This window comes from Scyliorhinus torazame, chromosome 10 (assembly GCF_047496885.1).
Source record: "Scyliorhinus torazame isolate Kashiwa2021f chromosome 10, sScyTor2.1, whole genome shotgun sequence".
Taxonomy (NCBI): Eukaryota; Metazoa; Chordata; class Chondrichthyes; order Carcharhiniformes; family Scyliorhinidae; genus Scyliorhinus; species Scyliorhinus torazame.
The window spans coordinates 205,519,537-205,545,857 of NC_092716.1; the positions used below are offsets into that span (position 1 = coordinate 205,519,537).

At 47.7% G+C, this 26,321-nt stretch overlaps 1 protein-coding gene across 1 annotated transcript in view; it reads left to right on the forward strand.

The window, feature by feature from the left end:
* Positions 1 to 26,321, forward strand: part of otog (otogelin) — a 431,253-nt gene that overhangs the window by 125,791 nt on the left and 279,141 nt on the right. Inside the window, exon 25 of the mRNA XM_072517704.1 lies at positions 7,740 to 7,905. Within this exon, the coding sequence (XP_072373805.1) occupies positions 7,740 to 7,905 (166 nt within the window). The remainder of the gene's footprint in view (positions 1 to 7,739; positions 7,906 to 26,321) is intronic.

A 26,321-nucleotide genomic window follows, 5' to 3' on the forward strand; every position in this document is an offset into this window, starting at 1 on the left:
GGATCTAAAGAGAGAGCTAAGACGAGCAAGGAGGGGACATGAGAAGTATTTGGCAGGAAGGATCAAGGAAAACCCAAAAGCTTTCTATAGGTATGTCAGGAATAAGCGAATGACTAGGGAAAGAGTAGGACCAGTCAAGGACAGGGATGGGAAATTGTGTGTGGAGTCTGAAGAGATAGGCGAGATTCTAAATGAATATTTTTCGTCAGTATTCACTCAGGAAAAAGATAATGTTGTGGAGGAGAATGCTGAGTCCCAGGCTAATAGAATAGATGGCATTGAGGTACGTAGGGAAGAGGTGTTGGCAATTCTGGACAGGCTGAAAATAGATAAGTCCCCGGGACCTGATGGGATTTATCCTAGGATTCTATGGGAGGCCAGGGAAGAGATTGCTGGACCTTTGGCTTTGATTTTTATGTCATCATTGGCTACAGGAATAGTGCCAGAGGACTGGAGGACAGCAAATGTGGTCCCTTTGTTCAAAAAGGGGAGCAGAGACAACCCCGGCAACTATAGACCGGTGAGCCTCACGTCTGTAGTGGGTAAAGTCTTGGAGGGGATTATAAGGGACAAGATTTATAATCATCTAGATAGGAATGATATGATCAGGGATAGTCAGCATGGCTTTGTGAAGGGTAGGTCATGCCTCACAAACCTTATTGAGTTCTTTGAGAAGGTGACTGAACAGGTAGACGAGGGTAGAGCAGTTGATGTGGTGTATATGGATTTCAGCAAAGCGTTTGATAAGGTTCCCCACGGTAGGCTATTGCAAAAAATACGGAGGCTGGGGATTGAGGGTGATTTAGAGATGTGGATCAGAAATTGGCTAGCTGAAAGAAGACAGAGGGTGGTGGTTGATGGGAAATGTTCAGAATGGAGTACAGTCACAAGTGGAGTACCACAAGGATCTGTTCTGGGGCCGTTGCTGTTTGTCATTTTTATCAATGACCTAGAGGAAGGCACAGAAGGGTGGGTGAGTAAATTTGCAGATGATACTAAAGTCGGTGGTGTTGTCGATAGTGTGGAAGGATGTAGCAGGTTACAGAGGGATATAGATAAGCTGCAGAGCTGGGCTGAGAGGTGGCAAATGGAGTTTAATGTAGAGAAGTGTGAGGTGATTCACTTTGGAAGGAATAACAGGAATGCGGAATATTTGGCTAATGGTAAAGTTCTTGAAAGTGTGGCTGAGCAGAGGGATCTAGGTGTCCATGTACATAGATCCCTGAAAGTTGCCACCCAGGTTGATAGGGTTGTGAAGAAGGCCTATGGAGTGTTGGCCTTTATTGGTAGAGGGATTGAGTTCCGGAGTCGAGAGGTCATGTTGCAGCTGTACAGAACTCTGGTCCGGCCGCATTTGGAGTATTGCGTACAGTTCTGGTCACCGCATTATAGGAAGGACGTGGAGGCTTTGGAGCGGGTGCAGAGGAGATTTACCAGGATGTTGCCTGGTATGGAGGGAAAATCTTATGAGGAAAGGCTGACGGACTTGAGGTTGTTTTCGTTGGAGAGAAGAAGGTTAAGAGGAGACTTAATAGAGGCATACAAAATGATCAGGGGGTTGGATAGGGTGGACAGTGAGAGCCTTCTCCCGCGGATGGATATGGCTGGCACGAGGGGACATAACTTTAAACTGAGGGGTAATAGATATAGGACAGAGGTCAGAGGTAGGTTCTTTACGCAAAGAGTAGTGAGGCCGTGGAATGCCCTACCTGCTACAGTAGTGAACTCGCCAACATTGAGGGCATTTAAAAGTTTATTGGATAAACATATGGATGATAATGGCATAGTGTAGGTTAGATGGCTTTTGTTTCGGTGCAACATCGTGGGCCGAAGGGCCTGTACTGCGCTGTATTGTTCTATGTTCTATGTTCTATGACTCTCTTTCTCACTATCCTCATCACTACCCACCAACTGTACGTTTCCCTTTACGTCTGCCAATTTTAACTGACTGTCATGTTTCATGGCCATTTTCTGAAGTTCAAACTCTCTCTCTTTATCTTTTTCCCTGATCTTTATCTCCTTTTCTCTTTCTTTTTGTTCTGCTAGGGCTATTCTTTCTGTTTTCCTTTCTTCTCTCTCTTTTTCCTCGCTCTTTTTCTCTTTCTTTTTCCTCTCTTTCTCTTTCGTATTCAAGCTGCTTTAATTCTTTCTCATGTTCTATTTGTTTAATTTGCAACTGAATGTTTGCTATTTCCAATGAGTCAAACTGTATCTCAGGCAACTTTAAATGCTTAGGTACCGCCATAATGACCTCATCTTTTCGCATTTTGTCAGGTAATGTTAACTGCAATTTTTTTGCCAAATCTAACAGTATGCTTTTAGTCACGGTCCGTAAGGTACTGTGTGTGACTGTCTCCACCCCAAAAACTTCAGAGTCATTGTCCACAACACACTCCCTACTTAAACTAGAATACCACACCTGAAAAGCAACCACAGTATGCTCACCCCTCACTGTCTTTAAGTTCACTAAGCCAATCCAATAGATAGACTTTTATCCCCCTTGAGGCCCCAATTTGTTATGGGCCAAGGTTTAGAGAACCTCAAAGTGTATCATGGAGTTCGCCTGACTCACAACTTTTAATAGATTGTGGTATGGGAAGCACACAGCCCACTCTACAGATGTGGTAGAGCAGAAATGGAAAAGTATTTATTAAAGCAAAACAAAATTGATTCTATGAACTCAAGTTAACCTTTTTAAAACATACAGTGAACATCTTAGCAACCATTAATTCAAATGCAACCCCCAGCGATAACAACACTAAGTAAACCTTTAAGCTTTTCTTTTTAACATCCATACGACTTCAAAACAAAACCTTTATCAGAAGTACATCAGGTTAAAGTCACTACTGAAAACATTTATAATTCTGAATTCACCAAATGATCAAGAGATAGTCTTTTGATGGCAGAGAGAACAGCAGTACACCTGCTTGGTCTGGCTTCAGCTCCAACACTGAAATCAAAACTAAAACACACCCTGCAGCAAACAGCCTAAAACAAAAGTAAAAAAGCTGACAATCAGCCGAGCTCCACCCACTCTTTGACATCACTGCAGTAGTAAACACCCATTTCTTAAAGGTACTCTCACTCCAGATATTTATATACACACCTATTTATAAACACCCATTTCTTAAAGGTACTCTCAGATGACAACATCCAAAATCAAAGTACGTTGCAGCCTTAAACTGAGGGTGGAATCTTACCAAGATTTGGTAAAGTGTCAGGTTCATACAGAAAACTGACGTGTAACTTTCCAGTTGCATCGACCAGGAGCGGGATTCTCCGTTCCCCGGCGCTGATTTTGTAATCAGCAATCGGGCGGAGAATCCCTTTTTACTGTGGAATCGAGGGCGGCGCCTGTTGTCGCATGCTCTGCCTCCTCCAAAACCACGTCATCGAGGAGCACGGCGCATGCCATTGGGACAGCCTCAGGACGTCACCTGAGACCCTCCTCTGATGCTCCGCCCCGATCGGCCGAGTTCCCAACCGCGCGGGGGATGTGTGGTCTCTGCGGTTGGGAACCAGTAGTGGCGGCTGTGGACTGTGTCCAGCACCGCCACAGTCGGGCAAGAGCCGTGCTGATGGCCGGGGGAGCTGCGGTGACGGTTGGAGTGACTGTGGAACTGTTGGGGTGTGGCCAGGAGATGGCAAGGGGGTGTCCAGGGGGCACTATCTGGCAGGTTGGGTCCGCGCGCGGCCAGGCCATGTTGCATGGCGCGACCACTGCAGGTCGTCGCCAGGCACATGTGCAGCCACGGATCCGGCAATTCACCACCCGGTTTTGTTGTGGAGGCCGTGTGTTTTACGTGGTGTCGGAGGATCGGTGCTGGGCCGCCGCCGATTTTTTTGTCTAAAGCGTCATGGATCCTCCGGTCAAAGCCTGGAAATCGGAGCATCCAGCCCTAGTTTTCTCGCAGAGTCTTGAGCCTCTTACACACAAAAATATGAGTGCACATTGGCGTCACACCGGTGGGGCAGGGCCTCATAGAGCTGAGGACCACAATAATATTGCAGATATAAATGAAATAAAATCACTTCCACGGGCTTAATCGGCATAAGCCCCCATCATACAGGTATTGGGGCTCTCTCTCCCCAACCTCGCCCCCTCCCCGACAATTCTTGTTGGAAACACCTCATTCCATCTGGCATTCGCCGCAGGGATACCACCAGCCCGCCGCTGATAAACCTAGCTGGCACCCCCCCTAACAAAATTCCTAGCCAGCATTGCAATCCCCCACTATCACTGCAAAAGTATAACCAGCAGCCCCCCTCCACCCCACTACCCCCATGTCTGCAAACCTCCAACCCACCACATCTCAATGCACCTCTCCACGGGTCTCCCACTAGAGTCTGTCCCTGGCACTGCCCCTTGGCACAGGTTGGCACTGCCAGATTGGCACAGTGCCAACTTGGTAGTCCCAACCAGGGAAGTGCTAGGGCACATGCTGTTACATTGGCGAGGCATGAATATTTAGTGAGGGGGGACCATTTGGCCATAATAATAATGAAATACATTTAAACGTGTTCAAATGATGTTCATGCCTTTGTGGGCATGAATCTTGTGACGTTGCCAGTAAGGTGTGGAAAAAATAGGGAAACGCGATGTCTCAGCCAAGGACCCCGTTTCCCGATACTTGTGAGATTTTCCGCTTGTGCTGACCGCCGTCCTCAGTCCTTACCATTTTAAAATATGTGTAATATCAATATATCTCAGGTGGAATACCCCGTTCTCCCAGCTGCATGCTTCCCGACAGCGCGCTGTGGGATTCTCTACTCACGCCGCTTGTCAAATGCATTCCCATTGAAGTCACACCATGCCGCCGGGAAATCTGCAGGGGGTTTGAGGATGGAATTTGGTGTGCTGCCGGTAAGAGAATCCCAACTGCCGGAGAATTCCGGCCCTCATATTGCTCATGGAAAGAGGTAATATACTGGGCTGGATTCTCCACTGGCGGGATGCTCCGTTTTGCCGGCAGCCCGGGGGTTTCCCGACGGCGTGGAGCAGCCTCACAATGGGAAACGCCATTGACCAGCCAACGTAACGGAGCATCCCGCCGGTGGGGTGAAACGGAAATGTGACGTGGCGGGGCGGAGAATCCAGCCCACTGTTTGTGACTTGGAATGAAACATATCTCAAAAATATACCATACCAGTGAAAAGTAGCAGTGAAAATGTAGTCAGGTAGACAAAGAAATGTCACATAAATGAACGAGTTAATTCATTATTTACATCAATGCGCTAATATCACCAACACTAATTTATATCTGAATTTCTACCATTGTTATTTCGTTCAATAAATTCAAATTTGAATTAACTGTGCTGCTGGCTTTGCAAGCCTATTTTTACCTTTGATCATGAAAAATTGACAGTCAGAAGACTTCAGCAAAGTAATATGAAATGATTTCCTTACTGAAAAGTGAAATTTATAATATCATCACTGCAAATTTAACCTCCGGGATATGACTGGAAACCACATCATTAGTAAATTGTAGTTAGGTGGGAGCCACAATAATATTGCAGAAACAAATGAAATAAAATCACAGCTCGTATTCTTTTGGGAAATGAGCACTGAATGGTCCTGCAGTCAGTGTACCAATGAAATGGACAGCTCGTTTTTTTATTGCTAGAATGTTTTCTAGTTAATTTCAAGAACTGATCAGAATATATGTAGAGGATGTATTTAGTTCCAGTATTTCAGAAGGCCCAATTATTCCACACAGTTGTTTAAAATCTGGAAACCAGTGTTGCTAACATACTTATCTGCACTTTAAGTGACCAGTTGGTAAAGGCTTGTAGTTTTCTTACAAATCTTTTGCTATTCTAATACTTTCAACAATTTGTGACAACATTTGCAATTCTGCACAAGGTATGCCTTTGATACAGATGAGGTCAGATTGTGACAGACTACCACCAAAAAATGTTGCAAAAAGTTTTGGAACTGATTCAGAAAAGCTGGAATTGGACCCGGGACCCTGGAGCTGTGAGGCAGCAGTGCTAACCGCTGTGCCACCATGCCACCCCCAGCGCGAAGGGCTGGAAAGTTTCAGAAAGTGTCTCAAATCCAGCTGTCCAAAATCCTGTGATTTCCCAAAAATCTAACAATTTTAGAATGTGCCATGTATTTTAATCGAGTAATATAAAGTTGGTTTTCAGGTGCAACAGGTGATTAAGAAGGCAAATGGAATTTTGTCCTTCATTGCTAGAGGGATGGAGTTTAAGACTAAGGAGCTTCTGCTGCAATTGTATAAGGTGTTAGTGAGGCCACACCTGGAGTATTGTGTTCAGTTTTGGTCTCCTTACTTGAGAAAGGACGTACTGGCACTGGAGGGTGTGCAGAGGAGATTCACTAGGTTAATCCCAGAGCTGAAGGGGTTGGATTACGAGGAGAGGTTGAGTAGACTGGGACTGTACTCGTTGGAATTTAGAAGGATAAGGGGGGATCTTATAGAAACATATAAGATTATGAAGGGAATAGATAGAATAGATGCGGGCAGGTTGTTTCCACTGGCGGGTGAAAGCAGAACTAGGGGGCATAGCCTCAAAATAAGGGGAAGTAGATTTAGGACTGCATTTAGGAGGAACTTCTTCACCCAAAGGGTTGTGAATCTATGGAATTCCTTGCCCAGTGAAGCAGTAGAGGCTCCTTCATTAAATGTTTTTAAGATAAAGATAGATAGTTTTTTGAAGAATAAAGGGATTAAGGGTTATGGTGTTCGGGCCGGAAAGTGGAGCTGAGTCCACAAAAGATCAGCCATGATCTCATTGAATGGTGGAGCAGGCTCGAGGGGCCAGATGGCCTACTCCTGCTCCTAGTTCTTATGTTCTTATGTTCTTATAAAGAAAGTAACTTAGCTGGACAATTCGACTAGGCGTTGCATTGGTGCAGTGTGGTGCTGCTTTGCTGCTTGCGCATCAATCTATATTCTGGCTTGGCCTTGTCCCGAGCATGCCAGTTTTGAGACACTCTACCTGTAACGCTAATTTCATAATGGACTAACAGGGCTACCTAACATTCCAAACGTAAATGATAAAGTGCTTTCTTCAGCAAAAAAGGGGGCTGGATTCTCCAATTGAAGCGCCAAAATCGGCACCAAACCCTCACTGGTTCTGGGACCGGTGAAGGGGTAGCAACGGCGCCGGGTAAAACTCCTGATTCCCGCGCCAAAATGCCGGAGAATGGCGGGGTATGTGGTGGGGTCCGTGGCTGGAAGTGCCAAGCTGCTAAGCTGGCATTTTCCCCGCGGCAGGGATCAGGACCGGGTGCTCTGTGTGTGTGAGGTAGGGTGCAGGGGGCCCGAGGTCTCCCTTATAGGTGTGTTGGGGCTTTGTGGGGGGGTGGTTTGGGGTCACGTCGGGGGGGTTTAAGAAATTGGGATGCCATTTAAAAGGGAGTTTGGCACTCTTCCTGCACATGGGGAATTCTGGCGACAAGAGCTCCTTAGTGCAGGAAACGGGACTAAGTGCGCCTCGGTGGAGCATTCCCCGGGGAGGCCCTGAATTCAAACAGAGTCCCGATAGATAGTGTGGTTTTTCTCCGTGCTACGAGTGCCAGGAAACACCCGGCTAAATACACAAACTTCACGGGGCTGGGTTCCAATTTGGTTAGAATGATCCCGTGTGTTCGAAACCATCAAGTAGCATTGCACCTGCTGGCTTCCGTTTATCCAAAGCTAGGTAATTCTATTCCAATCGAAGTAAACATAGTTATTCACTATATTATTAACTCTTTTCCTAATCTGCAGGTTCTCAATGTGGTCCTGACCAAATATACTTTAACTGCAGTGCTCCTGTGAGTGGTTTCGAGGCAAGTGTAGGAGCAGGCTGTAGAGATACCTGTGAAAATCTACTCTTAAACATTTCGTGCCCGGAATCCATGCCATGTCTGTCAGGATGTGTTTGCCCATCTGGGTAAGTGACCGTTATTTCAGCAAATCTAAATAAGCAATGCGTGCCAAGAATGTATCTTAAACTGTAAGGCTAAAGACTATGCTAATTATGTTACAATAATTTTGTCTAAGGCTGATGGTATAGTGTGTGACACCCAATAAACCTGAAGCTATAACATAGTCAGCCTGCCAAGAGAGAGTTTCTCCTCTATTCACAGGGCTCAGTTTCCCAGATAACTATATGTTAATATTCGGAAAATTTGTTGGAAGCATTCTCTCTTAAATTTGCAAAGGTTCAATATTAAATTTCAAATATACCAAATTCAATGTAGAGGTTTCACACTTTTTAAACCAATGCTGTGTGTTGTATCTGAAGTGAGGAGTATCTGAAGGGCACCCTTGTCTCTTCATTATTGGACTATGATTCTGCTTTAGTTTCATGATCTTCGGCCAAATCTTCTGAGGAGTGGTAGTCACTGTCAGAATGCCATTCTGCACTATTTACTTAACTTGCCCAAGTTCTACATTTTCTTTTTTTTAAAAATATTTTTATTCTCCTTTTTCACATTTTCTCCCAAATTTGCACCCACCAACAATAAATAATAAGCAGTAACGAATATAATGTCAATCCCCATATCAACAACAACAATCCCATCCTCCCACCAAATCCAAACAACTGCCCGCATGTTAACATAAACAAATAACAAAAAGGAATCAGGAATAGTCACCATTTACACATACAGTCCCCCCCCACTCAACACTCCAACACCCCCCCCCCCCCACTAATGTTCGATGTTATCCAGTTCTTGAAAGTGCATAATGAATAACGCTCATGAATTGTAGAACTTCTCCATCCTTCCCCTCAGTTCAAACTTAACCTTCTCAAGAGTCAAAAATTCCAACACGTCCCCCCGCCATGCCAGGGCACAGGGTGGAGAGGTTGCTCTCCATCCCATCAGGATCCGCCTTCGGACAATCAACGAGGCGAAGGCTACAACATCTGCCTCTGCACCCGTTTCCAACCCCGGCTGGTCTGACATACCGAATATGGCCTCCCGAGGGCCTGGGTCCAGTTTTGTGTACACCACTACAGAGATTACCCTAAAAACCTCCTTCCAGTAATTCTCCAGCTTTGGACAGGATCAAAACATATGAACATGATTTGCAGCCCCCCCCCCCCGCAACGTTCACACACATCTTCTACCCCCTCGAAGAGCTGGCTCATCCTCGCCCTTGTGAGGTGTGCTCTATATACCACCTTCAGCTGTATCAGCCCCTACCTCGTGCACGAGGTGGAGGCATTCGCTCTCCGGAGCACCTCACAGCAGAACCCCTCCTCCATACCCTCTCCTAACTCTTCTTCTCACTTTGCTTTGATCCCTTCCAGTGGTGTCTTCTCATCTTCCAAAATAGCCCCGTAAACCGCCGACACTAAGTTCTACATTTTCATCCGGACTTTCAAAACGGGCCTCCTGCTCTCAGAATCATTCCCTAGTAGAGCAGGATAATCGAGAGAAGCCAAGCCATGCCCCCTTTTTAGTATTAGCTGCCATATTCCGTTAAGTTTAAAGTTCCCAAAATCACTTTGACAAGCTACGGAGAGAAGATGAGAGGTTAGGGCAGCAGGTGGGTGGGTGAGGGGGAAGGGCAGCATATGGGTGGTGAGGGAGATGGGCAACATGTAGGTGGGTGAGGGGCTGGGTGGGTAGGGAGTATGGGAGCATAGTCGCGGGTTCATTGGTGGTGTCATCAGGGGGTGGAGGGGTAGTCAGTGTTGGCATAGTCAGGGTTGGGGGTGTTAGTTGAGTAGTCAGGGGTAGGGATGGTCGGGGAGTGATCTGCAGATGGTGGGGGTAGTCAGGAAGGTCAGGAGGATAGTTGGGGTGGTTAGGTAGTCGGGTAGTCAGTGTGAGTGAAGTCAGGGTATTGGTAATATAGTTACCAAGGAGTTAGAACTGGTTAAAATTCTTCTAATGTTTTCTGGGTAACTATTCTACACCCAAAGTCTGCAACTTTAACTCAGAGTTTCAGAGAGTTCCAGATGCAGAACAGTTGCCCAATGAAAGTTGAAAGTTCCAGGGCAATTCCCACAGAGTCCTTGAATTGGGACTTCTCAGGCACATCCTCCGTGATACAACAATCTGCAGACACGAGGATCTGAGCCCTCTGTTTACTGGTGCTGATAACCATAGAAATTGAAAGTTGTGTTTTGCTGGTGTGAATTGGATCACAGTTGCGATTAAAATAATCTAAAAGTTGTGCATTTGAGATTATAATTCACACATTTAAACAATTACTGGATTTCTAAACAGGGCTGGTTTAGCTCAGTGGGCTAGACAGTTGGTTTGTGATGCAGAACTAAGGCCGGCAGCGCGGGTTCAATTCCCGTACCAGCTGAGAATTCTGAATTCTCTCTCTGTGTACCCGAACAGGCGGCGGAATGTGGCAACTAGGGGCTTTTCACAGTAACTTCATTGCAGTGTTAATGTAAGTCTACTTGTGACAATAGAAAGATTATTATTATTGAATCAATGTAACACTGTACTGATGCTCAAGTCATATTACAGCAATGGATTATTGCAGAAGAAGGAATAGTCAATGAAATCCAATATATCCTTACAGTAAGCTTAAATTCAATGATTACACCTAAATACCAGGGTTCAGAGTGGTGATCCTCAATGTATTTACACCTGAGGCCACATAAATAGCTCTGAATGAGTCAATTAAAAGTTCACAACATTTACATTGCACATCTGATATGCTTGCAACAACAATGATAAATTACGACAGTTAGCAATACATACTTGTATTATCCATGACATCGCTATTAAAACTATGATCTTATACTGTTTTAAGGTTGCCTTTTCTCTCCCTCTTTGCTAGTGTCCTGTGTTAAAAAGCAATTCAAAATTTGAGAAGGGGATTTACCCATGGTGAGGCCGAGGCAAACATGGTCTGCCTGAAATAAGTGGCTTGACTTTTAACATGAATTAAATTGAACTTTATTTTCAGGATTATTAGCGGTTAATTTTTCAATATTCTTGCTTTTTGTCACTTTTACTCCTTGAATGTTTCTATCCAAGAGTTTTGGCAGAAAAATCATTCCTTTTGCAATTAAAATTCTGGATATGGATATCCCAGCAGGTATTCATCAATATTGCATGTCTTTAAAAAAAGAAGCAAAATAATGAAAGGAATGATGTAAGGCAAGCTCATTTACAGGAATTTCAGACCAACCTCACCCACACAGCTCTGTGCACAAAACGTCTCAGGAAGCAGGCTATGTTAAATCAGGGAGGCAGTGACAGCATTGCACAAACCTTCATTTCAGGTGCTTCCAATGAAGGAGAATATCATTACAACCCTGCATTTTTAATGTCTTATTCAAAGGTATGATAATAACTGTTCACTGGCGGGCAGCACGATGTTGCAGTGGTTAGCACTGCTGCCTCACGCTGCCAAGGACCCGGGTTCGATCCTCCGTGTGGAGTTTGCACATTCTTCCCCTGTCTGTATGGGTCTCAGCCCTACAACTCAAAAGATGTGCAGGGTAGGTGGATTGGCCACACTAAATTGCCCCTTAATTGGAAAAAAAAGAATTGGGTACTCTAAATTTTTTTTTTTTTAAATCTGTTCAGTAGATTAAACAATTACATTTGGCAAACTGGCAACATGACCCAAAATTATTTTTTGGCGTTTTTATCACTGACTCTGTGCCTTGGCCATCACTTGTCCTGTAAGAAGTGAATGCAATTTATTCCCCTTACAATTTATTGATGAAACCGCTGGAAATGGCAAACAGGCAGCACAACTGGTGTTGTCATTTCTCTTATGTTTCTACCAAACTTATGGCAGGCAATTGAGAGAATCCTTTGAGAAATTAATGGAATTTGTGTTCAATGCTGGACTCATCAAAACTATCTTGAAAGAATATTGATTGTCTAATGTATCATAAATTCACACTTGTAACATTTGTGTTAGAATATTAGGCAACTGTTAGCATTTAAAGTCATTCATGAACTTATTTCAAGGGAGCACTGCTGATGGGTGCTGTGTTGGCAGTTGTAGTACAAGGTATGCACCAATAATTGCTTAAGAATCTCAAGGTTGTCTGTTGCTACATTTTAATTAGAGTAACAGAACGGGCATTATAAAATATTGAATCAAGGCATTTGGAGAGGGCCAGGAATTTAGCGTGACGTAGCTGTGGATCAAAATGTGCTCCTTTTAAGGTCGCAAGGAGCAGAATGGACACGTAATATGGGTACTGTTCCACTGAGACTAGATGCCATTTCCGGACTTGATACCAGTAGATCCATGAACAAATTCTGTGATGGTCAATAGATTTATATTCAGGGTTAGAGTAAGATACTGAAATAGGCACACGTTTGGGAAATCTAGTGGGCTGGATTCTCCATTCGGGAGACTGTGGGCTGGATTCTCCGTTCCTGCGCCGAAGTGCTGACGGCAACGGAGGATCCGTGGTGTTCCACGATGGAAAAATCGGTGCCACACCCGCACCGATTCTGCAACCGGTGAGGGGCTAGCAACTTTCTAATCGTTCCAATTTTGACGATATGAATACCGAAAGATTTGGGCAATATTTTTTGTCAGCAGAAGGGAATGCTTTTTTTTGATACAATCAACCTGTCAATGAATGATTTCTGTGCAATAACCTTTACATGGCAAAAAAGGTGATTCGGGAAAATATGTGGTGATTAAATGCAAAGATTCCAGTCAGAATCGTTTCATCAAACTGAAGCACCAGTTAATTAAAATACCATAGACAACTGGAAATTGTAATTTTTCAGAATTTTATTAAAGAACTTCAGTATTTAATATAGTTACAGTGCACAATCAGTTCATTGTGCAAAACAGTACTTGGTTGTGAGAAGGTATCACAGATAACTGCCAACTCATCTCTCAAAAATATCCATTCATTTTAGGAAAGTGTTCGGTAACAGAAGGGAAAAACAAATATTTCACGTTTAAGTTTCATGAGAACTAAATCAGACTTCAGCATCTTGAGAATTGCATTTGGCAATGCTCTTTAGAAAACAATGTTAACATTTAGAGAAAAAAAATTAACTGCAAGCCCAGTTAGTGATAGAGCCTGAGACCGCAAAGTAAAATGTGTTAATGGAGATACTTAAAGACAAAAAGATAATTTCATGGTTATGTTTAATCATTTTATTGTGAGATATGATATAATCATTTGATCAAGTAATTATATTTGAGTGACTCAGGTAAAAGAGAGAGACGTCTATTTGCTTGAATACAGGCAGTCCTCGGGCTGAAGACACCATTGGTTCCTGGAAAATGCGTCTTAAGTTTAAACGTCACAAGCCGGAACCGATTTTCCCATAGGAACAATGTTATAAATCGGGGATTGGTTTCTGAAAAATACTCTATTTTCACAAAAATAACCCAGAATTTTGGACTCAATCAATTGTAAAAAAGTAATGTAGCAATGAATTATTCTAAAACATTAATTTTAAGATAAAGTTTGGAAACATAACGATCCACCAGGTCAGAGCAGCAACTGCGCTCTTTAAGTCAGGGAGATGGGCAGTGCAGAATGACAATGCGCATGCGTGAATGTTTGAACTTGTTTGCTGGTGTGGCATCGTAAAGTCGATGTAAATTCCAAACAGGGGCCGCGATTCAGCAGATCTCAAACTAAGTCCGCTGTCGGGTACATTTAATGGGTTGTTTCTCGGTAGCTGCAGCCCTGAGAAACATCCTGCTATGCAATGGCACTTTTCTGTTTTCTATGGCCTTGAGGAGTTTCTCTCCACCGAGGCCACAGCTCGCCAGCAGGAAAGGCTCCTTGCACATCGGGGTGCCATTTTGTCCGGAAGCACTGATCTCCCCCTCCTTGCTTTAACAAACCCCCCCCCCCCCGCCCCCTCACCCCTTATCCTTGGGGTGGCCCCAGGAAATCCCCCATCCCTTCCAAGTGGCAAGGTACCCCGGCTCGACCCCAGTGCCAGGCTGGCAGTGCCAAGGTGCTCAGGTGCCATTGTGTCACCCTGCCCTGTCCCCAACCATCCGGGCATCCCCGGTGGCCTGGGGGACCCCACCAGGTGTCGTTAGACCTGGTTCACACTATTGTGGACCAGTACTAAACAGCATCCTGCGAGATTTCCCAGGAGTGGCCGTTGAGTCCCGGGCGCTGGGTGAATCCGACCTCTGGGTATTTAAATATTCAGATCTAGATTGTGCCAGGCAGAGCAAGTCGGGTGTGCTCTCTCACGGAGCGGGTGCAAAGGGATCGCTGAATCGTGCCCAGGGTGTCAATTTATAAATGTTGTAAGTTTTGTAAAGAAAAAGGAGGCATTTGTCAGGGCTAAAAGGCTGGGAACAGACGAAGCCTGTGTGGCATATAAGGAAAGTAGGAAGGAACTTAAGCAAGGAGTCAGGAGGGCGAGAAGGGGTCATGAAAAGTCATTGGCAAATAGGGTTAAGGAAAATCCCAAGGCTTTTTACACTTACATAAAAAGCAAGAGGGTAGCCAGGGAAAGGGTTGGCCCACTGAAGGATAGGCAAGGGAATCTATGTGTGGAGCCAGAGGAAATGGGCGAGGTACTAAATGAATACTTTGCATCAGTATTCACCAAAGAGAAGGAATTGGTAGATGTTGAGTCTGGAGAAGGGGGTGTAGATAGCCTGGGTCACATTGTGATCCAAAAAGACGAGGTGTTGGGTGTCTTAAAAAATATTAAGGTAGATAAGTCCCCAGGGCCGGATGGGATCTACCCCAGAATACTGAAGGAGGCTGGAGAGGAAATTGCTGAGGCCTTGACGGAAATCTTTGGATCCTCGCTGTCTTCAGGGGATGTCCCGGAGGACTGGAGAGTAGCCAATGTTGTTCCTCTGTTTAAGAAGGGTGGCAGGGATAATCCCGGGAACTACAGGCCGGTGAGCCTTACTTCAGTGGTAGGGAAATTACTGGAGAGAATTCTTCGAGACAGGATCTACTCCCATTTGGAAGCAAATGGACGTATTAGTGAGAGGCAGCACGGTTTTGTGAAGGGGAGGTCGTGTCTCACTAACTTGATAGAGTTTTTCGAGGAGGTCACTAAGATGATTGATGCAGGTAGGGCAGTAGATGTTGTCTATATGGACTTCAGTAAGGCCTTTGACAAGGTCCCTCATGGTAGACTAGTACAAAAGGTGAAGTCACACGGGATCAGGGGTGAACTGGCAAGGTGGATACAGAACTGGCTAGGCCATAGAAGGCAGAGGGTAGCAATGGAGGGATGCTTTTCTAATTGGAGGGCTGTGACCAGTGGTGTTCCACAGGGATCAGTGCTGGGACCTTTGCTCTTTGTAGTATATATAAATGATTTGGAGGAAAATGTAACTGGTCTGATTAGTAAGTTTGCAGACGACACAAAGGTTGGTGGAATTGCGGATAGCGATGAGGACTGTCTGAGGATACAGCAGGATTTAGATTGTCTGGAGACTTGGGCGGAGATATGGCAGATGGAGTTTAACCTGGACAAATGTGAGGTAATGCATTTTGGAAGGGCTAATGCAGGTAGGGAATATACGGTGAATGGTAGAACCCTCAAGAGTATTGAAAGTCAAAGAGATCTAGGAGTACAGGTCCACAGATCACTGAAAGGGGCTACACAGGTGGAGAAGGTAGTCAAGAAGGCATACGGCATGCTTGCCTTCATTGGCCGGGGCATTGAGTATAAGAATTGGCAAGTCATGTTGCAGCTGTATAGAACCTTAGTTAGGCCACACTTGGAGTATAGTGTTCAATTCTGGTCGCCACACTACCAGAAGGATGTGGAGGCTTTAGAGAGGGTGCAGAAGAGATTTACCAGAATGTTGCCTGGTATGGAGGGCATAAGCTATGAGGAGCGATTGAATAAACTCGGTTTGTTCTCACTGGAACGAAGGAGGTTGAGGGGCGACCTGATAGAGGTATACAAAATTATGAGGGGCATAGACAGAGTGGATAGTCAGAGGCTTTTCCCCAGGGTAGAGGGGTCAATTACTAGGGGGCATAGGTTTAAGGTGAGAGGGGCAAAGTTTAGAGTAGATGTACGAGGCAAGTTTTTTACGCAGAGGGTAGTGGGTGCCTGGAACTCACTACCGGAGGAGGTAGTGGAGGCAGGGACGATAGGGACATTTAAGGGGCATCTTGACAAATATATGAATAGGATGGGAATAGAAGGATACGGACCCAGGAAGTGTAGAAGATTGTAGTTTAGTCGGGCAGTATGGTCGGCACGGGCTTGGAGGGCCGAAGGGCCTGTTCCTGTGCTGTACATTTCTTTGTTCTTTGTTGCCGTTCATCGTAAATCAAACATTGTAAAGCCGAGGGCTGCCTGCGCATGTAAAGCATATGATATGATAGAAGTATTATTCCTGAAGAGTGATGAATATGAAGTGTGCACAGTTTTATTATCTTTATAAGATTACTAATCATTCTTCCACCTGCCCACAACCACAACGTTTTCCATTTTTTCGATAACCCATTTAATCTGTGTATGTCTTCCCCCTATGTGTTGCTCTCATGCACCTCACCTGTAACCTACCATAATGTTCCCTCCACCCTCTCTCCTGCAATTCATGTGGAAGAGGCTAGGCAAGGCCTTCTCATCCTCAATCGATGCTTTCCTCTCCTCCCTCCATATATTTCCACCAGAGGCTTTGTTCCAAAGTTTAACCTCTTTTTTAACAAAATCAATCAAATTTTAACGAGGAAAGGCACTGGGCAGGATTTCATATGCTCCCGCCAAACATGTTTTCAATAAGGGTTAGCAAATAAAATACAATGGAACCCAGCTCACCATCTTCCCACCCAATCCCAAGTTCACCCCCATAACATAGTAGTTGGGTGGGAGTCAAAATCATCAGCCCACCCGCCAAAAAAAGTAAAAGTTAGCATGCTTGGTGTGGGCAGGCAGGCGTGAGTGGTCAACCCATTTTTAAAAGAATAGGAACATAGTGGGGTACTATCTTTAGCTGCCCTTTACAAATTGCGAGCAACCTACCTAAGATGGTACCCTCGCCCCAACTTCCGATCCAACTGTTCTCCAAAACCCACTGCATCCTTCCCCCTCCCTAAGTTGGCCAGACACCCTCCCTTCCCAATGCCTGGACTAGCCTTCATTGGGTCTTGTTCTTGGGACTGGCTGCAGTCCTGCCAGTGCCCAGTATTAAGCTCTTGGCGCTGCCAGCACTGCTGGAGCCGGCAGCCAGTCGGTCCGAGGGCAGGACTTCCTCCGCAGTGAGGGGCAGAAGTCCTGGTATTAGATTCTTTGCAACATATGTGGCTGTTAGGCGGACTTGCTTAGAGCAAGTTGGCCTCAGCTGACTTTTCTTCTTGGGGGCAAGCTATCCACCCCTCCCTGTTAAAAAACCTACCTCCACCCTCACCCCTGTCTTCTCCCTTTCTTTCTTTATCCCACTCGTGTTTATAAATAGGATATTTATATTTTCTAAAGTCAGTAAAATATAGGTGAATAATTAGTTGGCTTCAAAATACTCTATTTTCAATTTAGCTAATAGTTGATGTAACGTTGTAAGTTATATTTGTTATGAAGCTTATAAACCTTGAAAAAGTATGAGATAGATTTGCATCTTCATTATTTGGTCAATAATACAGCAGGGCTAACAACTTACCCTTGTACAGAAACTACCCGATTTTCATTCTGGGTGTAAAATATTTGGAAAGACTTTTCAGCCATTTGGGGAGCAAGGTTTTTCTAGCATCATATAATGGCAATTATAGGTTATGGCCCATAACTTGCTAGTTCCTCAGCATTGATTTAGAGGGTACCCCAGTGATTCACTGGGGAATCCCACTAGGAGGTTCCCACTTAATGGTTTACCTGGCAATTGCTCAGAAGCGCTAACATCCTCTGGGAAATTGTGCTGAATGGGAACCATCTGACAGATGCGATTTAGATCATTATCTTCAGATGGTTTTGTCAATTTTACTCTGATAGATACTCTGAAAGGGTTAGAGGAAAAAAAATCATTTCCAACTCCAGAGTAACTATTTTAAAAACCCACTTCCAGCCTCGGACAAGACACCTCTCACACACACAACCCCACCAGGAGACACCCCACCACCTCACCTACCTGACACCCCGGCCCCTCCCCACCACACTCTGCCCGACCACCCTCTTCCTGGTGCGACTCTCCTCCCCACACCCCTCTCCCCTCCACCGGACTGAGCCGCCCTCCGGGATTGACCCTCTCCTTTGGTCCGACCCCGCCCTCTTCCAGTTGTCTGAACCACTAACCGTTTAATTGTCCCTTTAAACAATTCCTCTAGGAAGGAAGCTAGTGTGGTAAAAATGGGTGTCTTTTTCCTGTCTGCACCCCAGTTACTCCATACTGATTCAGCCGGGGGCACCATTTAATGCCCCTGTCTCATCCAACCTGAATGGGGGGCTTTGGAATCCCAGTATGGCTAAGTCCGTCGAGAGTAGAAATCCACCGGAGATTGCCACTCTGAGGACGTTGGGGGTGATTCTCCGAGCCCCGCGCCGGAGAATGGCCGCAACCACGCAACGACGCCCCGACGCCGGTGCACGATTCTCCGAGGTGCAGAGAATCGGCACCATTTGCGCCGGCGTGTTTGGTGCGGCGCGGGCCGCTGGAATCGGCTGGGTCGCCGATTCTCTGGCCCGGATGGGCCGAGCGGCCGCGCTAGAGTCCCGCCAGCACCGTTCACCCCTGGTCACTGCTGGCGGGAACTCTGCGGGAACGGTCGGGGCAGGCCTGTGGGGGGATGAGGGGAACTCCTTTACCGGGGGCGGCCTCAGATGGGGTCTGGCTCGCGATCGGGGCCCACCAATTGGCGGGCCGGCCTCTCCCCTCCCCGGGCCTACCTCCTGGCGCGGCCGGCCCCTGAACACCGACCCCATGTTGGTCGGGGCCGGCGCGCTAAAGCAGTCCCCCGTGCATGCGCAGGTTGGTGCCCATTTGGCGCCGCGTAAGGAGGCTGGAGCAGCGGGAACCGCCCCAGTGCCGTGCTGGCCCCCTATGGGGGCCAGAATCTGTCGTACCCGGGCCCGGTTCGCGCCGTCGTGAAACGCGATGGCGTTCACGATGGCGCGAACACTTGGGCCCAATATTGGAAAATCGCCCCCTTGTGTTTGGATCCCTGGTTTTGATCTAAATCCAGTCATAGGAATTTACAATGACAAAAAGTTGATTTAAAAGCGTGGCAAATGGATTAACAACAGGGTATAAAGCTTGGTAGATAGGAGATGCATGCAAGCCTAAACAAAAAAAGAATGACATGGAATAATAGATATTAACAGATCTGTTGTGGTGGTTCTCATTGTCAGTCAGCAGATGGACAATTATGTTGCCATTAGGTCAATGTATTATAATGTAGTTCAACTCCCATGGCATTAGGCACTGGTAAAAATGTTTTGCTGACCTCTTCTGTGGGCAGGATTCTCTAGCCTCGTGTTTCTCAGCGGCGGGATGTGGCCGGCCCGCCTTGGCCAGAGATCCCGCCATTGTCAATGCGATTTTGCATTGAATCCATCCCATGCCACTGGGAAACCAACGCCGAGGGTGTGCCGTCGGTGGGACTGGAAGATCCCGCTGCGTGAACAGCCTGTAAGATCTCTCCCATTAGATAGGAAAGTGAAGAAATGTATTGGGCAAATTCAAGAACTTCTTGGAATAAGTACCCATTCTCAGATGTGTTTGGCACATGGTTATTCAATATGATACAGTAAGAGAGGCCTCCGATAGGTTTTTGCTTATTATTGAAGAGAGTTTGTGCTCCACAGTTGGAGACATGAGAGACAGACTAACTTTTGTTTTATGAAAGCAGTGCAGAACAGTGACCAAATTTAGTTGTTTTTTTCCTCTGCCCTCCAACAAATCAGGAATTAACTTGCTTCAAACTTCTGTTACTCCTGCCTAACAAAAATACAGAATCAATATAGTGAATCTAACTTGACAAATCTAACTTTAATTTTGGATTGTTCCTTCCTTTAGATTTGTGATTGTGTTAAATTCTTTTGCTTTTTTTGCCTGAAACACATTACAAAATGGTACCAATGATTCATCCTTATTGAGATTCTTACCTTAGTGATGCTGTTACAGTGGTCTAATATTGATTGTGTATTTAAACATCCGGATTTTTTGGTGTTCCACTTTAATAATCATTTTAGATTAAGTAAATTAAACTTAAGAACCTTTACACCCAAATTATTTCCATTGCTTGTACAACTGTTTCCCAAAATCCCAATGTTTCATTTTTCTTCAGAGATTTTGTTAATTATATTATGCATTCCACTGTTCTAGTGGAAGTGGAACAACATGTTTAAGATTCTACTCTCAGAATGCTCCAGGCTGGAATGGATATATCCTTGAAAATTTACTTTTGAGTTTTCTTATTATAAGGCTTTGCATTGGGGCAATATAAGTTATCAGTGTCCCAGTAATTTAAGGAATATTCAATAGTATCTCAGTATCATCTCCAGTAAAAATAGATTTAATTTTTCAACAAAAATGAATATAATTTGTCAGATAATCAAAACTTCCTAAATTGTGCTAACTATTACTGCTCACCCCTCTGCATGTTAACAAACATCTTCTTATCCTGATAATAAGAATTGGGACTGCAGCAGCTAATTTTCCAACAGATCTTCCACAGCTTCCATATGCACATTTCTTGGATCTAAGACCCAACACAGTTCTAAATCAGCCAGGAGATGAGCACTCCTCCAAAACCAATCACTGTCCCCCTTCCCCCCACCACTCCCATTGACACAAAGCTGAGCTATTATGTGTGCGTTGGCTTTCCCATTATGACTGCAATAACAGTTCAATGCAAGATTATGATTGTTGTTTTTACAATTACTGAATAGTTGGGTGTGTGCGTGGAATAGCTTTCTTAACAATATTTTTATCTCTGTTTATGGTATTTGCACACCTGTACAGTTACTGGCAACTATTGGTGCTATTTCTTAGATCATTTCATTTTGTCACATTGGGATAGCATTTTCTGCTTTACAACATGAGTTGTGTCTAGAGTCCTTCATTGCTCTGAAGCATTGTATTCCAGGCTTTGTGCACAGGTACTGCATAGCCAGCTTCTAGAAATGAGTACATGGGTCCTTGCCTGGAAAAAAAACCTCCCAGCTCCTCCACCTCTTTGAGAATGATGAACGCAGTGCTCATTCTCCCCGTGTCTCCTTGGGTTTCACCCTCACAACCCAAAGATGTGCAGGTTAGGTGGATTGGCTAAATTGCCCCTTAATTGGAAAAAAATAAATAATTGGGTATTCTAAATTTATTTAAAAAAAAAGAGAATGCACCAATCTAACAGATGGTCCAAGAATCCAGTCTGCCAAGGATGCAAATGCCATAAAATATACTTGAGGTTTTATATCCTCTATATGCATACCTTATATATGCTCCGATCCAAAAAAGAGAAAGTGGTTATTACATTGTCCTATGTTTTATTTTGTATGTTTATTTTGTATGGCTAAAGTGAATTTAAAGGTTGGATTGTTAGGTAAAAGATAGTTCTACTCTCGAAATGGAATGAAAGGTAGCAGTGGTATGGGGGGTGGAATTCTCTGCAGCCGCCACAATGATCTGGAATCTCAATCGGTTGGGAAATCCTCCGTTGGTCTAAAAACAGGATCGGCGCTGGGCAGCAGACCCATCTCCAGTCTCTACTCCTGCTCCGCTGGCCATGGCAGGTCACCCGCCCTGCGATGGCAGGAACATGCAAACAGCTGATATGCATTCATTAGAATGCGATTCATGGGCTGGAAGCGTGAATCACCACCTGAAACACCCCCCCTTAACCTCTGACCCCTACAGTGGGAAGCCTACCGGGCGGGCTTTGGCACAAGTATTGATGAGTGCTATCCTGGCACGATGGATCCCGCAGGGGCCAATTGCTCTTGTGCCTCTCTGCTCCCAGGCTGCAGAGGGAGGGTCCCCCAAGGGTCTTGAAGGTTGGATAGGCTCAGCCTGTGTGTAAGGGGTTGACCCTGGGGCCCGCCCCCAGAATGGGGGTACCGTGTCTGGACTGCCCCTTCCAACCCTGGGAAACCTGAAGATCACTCTTGGTGTGGTAATCTCAGGCAGCCCTCTGTTCAACAGCATAATCCTGGTCTGACCTGTTAAACCTCTGAAGTGACCTTCTTACTCTGAACTGCTCTGCCTGGCAGCTGACGAGCAGACCAGAGAGTTCAGTTAATTTTGAGTCCGGAAGACTTTCCCATTCCTCACATTTTCTCCCGCAGCCCAATGCTTTTAAAACTACTGCTTTTTGAAGTCAGAGCCTTCTTAGAAAGCCCAAAAAATTTGGAAAGGCTTGAAATCCCCTGGGAACTTTTGTAATGCCTAACATTCATTCAATTTCACAGTAAATGGGCTGGATTCTCTGCAACCCCGGGCTGAAATCGCGGCTGGCGCCGGGGCAGGGAATCCAGTTTCACGCCGTAATCGGGCCCGGCGCTAGTTTGCCAATTCTCCGGGACCCGAAAATCGGTGTGACCGCAGAGTACGCCACGCGGCTGGGGGCCCATTGACATATGCCGCCCAGCAATCCTCCACTCTCGACCGGCCGAGCTCCCGACGGCGTGGAACTAACCACCTGTTGCCGGTCGGGATGCTGGAGTGGCGGCTGCGGACTCAGTCCGTGGCCGCCCTGGTCAGGGGCGGGGGCTCGGACACCGGGGGGTGCCTTATAGGCAGCCGGAGTTAGATCAACGCGGTTTGATGCTCGGGCGCGCAGCCGATCAGGGGAGGTCTCCTTTCTGTGGGTGGCTCCACGGTCCGAGTCCACCATGGAGCTCGGTGCGGCCGCTGGAGGCGCATGCGCAGACTCCAAACCGGAGGTGCGGGGCCCATATCCACAGCGAAAGCTGCGAGATTTACTCCGGATCCCTGCTAATCCCCTGCAGGGCATTGAATTAGCTCAACTTGTTTCTCGGAATTTCTGGAGTAAAATGCCACCGTTTATACGCCGGTGTGGGGACATAGTCCCAGTTTGAGAGAATTCAGCCCAATATCTTCAACTAGCTTTTTATTGACAGCCCAATGGCATAAATACAGCAGGCTGGAGATTTGGTTATTTATCTTTCCCATCACACTTGAATGCATCTGAAGTATCTTCCATTGACCCTAACCGTTATGTTTATAAACATTGTTGTTCCGTTTGACAGATGCTGGCCACTTCAAAACAGCGAAGTGCTTTCACTTCCTTTTTCTAACTGCAGAAAGCACTTAGCATTGTCAGTGGAGTGATGGGGGGGGGGGGTTCAATATTTGCGTTGTGGCTGGGGAGGGGGGCCTGTTTCTGAATGCTGGGATCGGGCCTGTTCAAAATGGTAGCCCAACATCAGTAAGTGCTGGAAAACCAACATGCGTGCCTCTATGTATAATGTTTCAGAGACAATGGGCGAAATTCTCCGTTATCGGCGGAAAGTCCGCCGATCGGCGCAAGAAGCGGCGCAAATCCGACTTGCGTCACGTCGGAAAAATTGGTCGAAAGTCTCCGGCCCGAAATGGGCTAGCAGCGACGTAACGGGATCCGCGCTTGCGCAGTGGTTCACGCCGTGCAGCGTCATACTCGCCGCACAGCGTGACGGCTCATAAGGACGCGCTGCTCCCCCCCACCCGACCGGAACACCCGACCGCAACACCCGACTGGATGGCTGGCTGCCGCTCAGCCCCGAGGTTCGAGTCACGGGATGTGGAGGCGCTCCTGGACGCGGTGGAGCAGAGGAGGGACGCCCTGTATCCCAAGCATAGCCGCAGAGTTGCCCCACGCCACAGCCGACGTCTGTGGAGGGAAGTGGCAGAGGCCGTCACCGCTGCGGCCCTGACACCACGGACAGGCACCCAGTGCCACAAGAAGGTGAACGACCTCGTCAGAGCAGGCAGGGTGAGCCTCCCCCATATCCCCCCCCTCCCCCATATCCCCCCTCCCCCATATCCCCCCTCCCCCATTTCCCCCCCTCCCCCATATCCCCCATATCCCCCCTCCCCATATCCCCCTCCCCATATCCCCCTCCCCCATATCCCCCCTCCCCCATATCCCCCATAATCCCCCCTCCCCCATATCCCCCATGTCCCCCCTCCCCCATATCCCCCCTCCCCCATATCCCCCTCCCCCATATCCCCCTCCCCATATCCCCCCTCCCCCATATCCCCCCTCCCCATATCCCCCCTCCCCCATATCCCCCCCTCCCCCATATCCCACCTCCCCATAATCCCCCCTCCCCCATATCCCCCATATCCCTCCTCCCCATATCCCCCATAATCCCCCCTCCCCCATATCCCTCATAATCCCCCCTCCCCCATATCCCCCATAACCCCCCCTCTCCCATATCCCCCCTCCCCATATCCCCCCTCCCCCATATCCCCCTCCCCATATCCCCCCTCCCCCATATCCCCCATATCCCCCCTCCCCCCTATCCCCCCTCCCCTATATCCCCCCTCCCCCATATCCCCCCCTCCCCCATATCCCCCATATCCCCAAGTGAATCCAGCCCTAACCTTAACCTCTGCAATGCACGCGCAACCGATGGCGTGCATTCATATACCTGCCTAACAGTGTTGCCTTTGACCCCTGCCAACCCCCCCCCCCCCCACAGGATAAGCGCGCACACAACAATAGGGAGCATGTGATGACTGGAGGAGGCCCCGCTGATGAGAGGCCACTGACCGAACACCAGGAAAGGGCCCTGGAACTGGCTGGCGGACCTGACGACCGGGAGGTTGCTGATGCAGAGGTCGGGGGCGTAGTATCAAGTGAGCTACCGACAGCCCGTCCCCATATCCCCCCTCCCCTATATCCCCCTCCCCCATATCACCTGATCACTGCCTGATGTCTAACCATGCATGTTTCATTGTGTATCGCAGGACCAAACGTCCAGGCACCCATCCCCGCAGATGCAGACCGCCCGCAGGATGCCCCTCGGAGGCCACGGGAGACGGGGACAGCACTGCCCAGGACACCCCTACCCGGGACACCACTACCCGGGACACCACTACCCAGGGAGACGAAATACCGGACAGTGACTCAGAGTGGATGGGTGGAGACGAACCCCCACCCCAAAGTGCCATGGACTCAGAGTGGGACGAAGAGCACGACACAACGCCACTGCTGTCACCAACACCCTCCACCATCGCAGAAACACTCACCTCGGTTGGGCACTTTAGTGATGAGGCGTCTGGTACACTCACTGGTGCGCACAACACAGCCGTCCCGGTACAGCAGGTGGAGGTAGGAGCAGCCGAGGGGCCGGGCGGTCGGAGGGCAGCCCAGCCCAAGCGAACATCTGCCGCCCAGATGGATCCCGGGTTCCTGGAGTTACCACACCCACACATAGATCCGATGCAACCACCGACCCGGAGACGAGCGAAGAGGGTGACGGGCGGCTTGCGGCAGCTGCAGTCGCAGCTGGAGGAGTCCACCCGCGTCCAGGAGCTGGGAGTGGTGCCGGTCATGCGTGCCACCCAAGCTGACACCGCACGGGTGGCGTCCGCGGTGGAGGCAATGGGTGCGACGGTGTCAGACATGGGGAACGGTTTGCGAGGCCTGGGGCTTTCCGTGCAGGCGGCGTCTGTGGCCCAGGAAATGGCTGGCTCTCACAGGAGGCCATGAGCCAGTGCCAGCGCCAGATGGCAGAGGCGCTCAACGCCATAGCCCAGTCTCTGCAGGCCATGGCCCAGTCTCAGCAGGCCATGGCCCAGTCTCAGCAGGCCATGGCCCAGTCTCTGCAGGCTATCGCTGAGGGCATCGGCGCCAGTGGCCATGTGCGAGCCGGCGTCGCACTGTCACAGACAGGGTTTGCCAACCCCCTGGGCTCCATGGCTGCAAACCTGCAGGCCCCTGTCGATACCAGCACGGGCCTCCAGGACTGGCAGCTATAGATGTCGGGGGGGGCGTCGGATGGCCAGTCCGTTCGCATCCCCCACCCATGTAGAGGCCTGGGGGCCATCGGGCACCCCGAGGGAGGAGGAGGTGGTGTGGTCCGTCCCGGCTCCCCCTGTAGGGGAGGTCCCGGTACACCTCGGACTCCCCCCCTTCCGTCCCAGGTGCATCGGGTGGGCAACGGGCAGGACAGTCTGGCAGCTCGCCATCCCAGTCGCCCGGGCCGCAGCCTGGCCCATCTAGGCCAGAACGCCCCAGGAAACGGCCGCCAAAGGGATCCAGTGTCAGAGGGCAGGAATCACAGGAGTCCACCTCCAGTTCTGCTGTACCGTCTGGGGAACCATGTAGACGTAGTCAAAGGGCCCGTAAGGCCAAACAATTAGACACTGAGTAAGTTGGCACGGGTGAAGGGCACAGATGAGTTTTAGGGGCTAGGGCACGTGCATGAACTCGTTTGGTTATTAAAGTCAATGTTACACCTACAGAAGCTGCCTTTGTGCTCTGTCCAAAGCGTGCGGGGGTGTCATGTACGTTGAGCG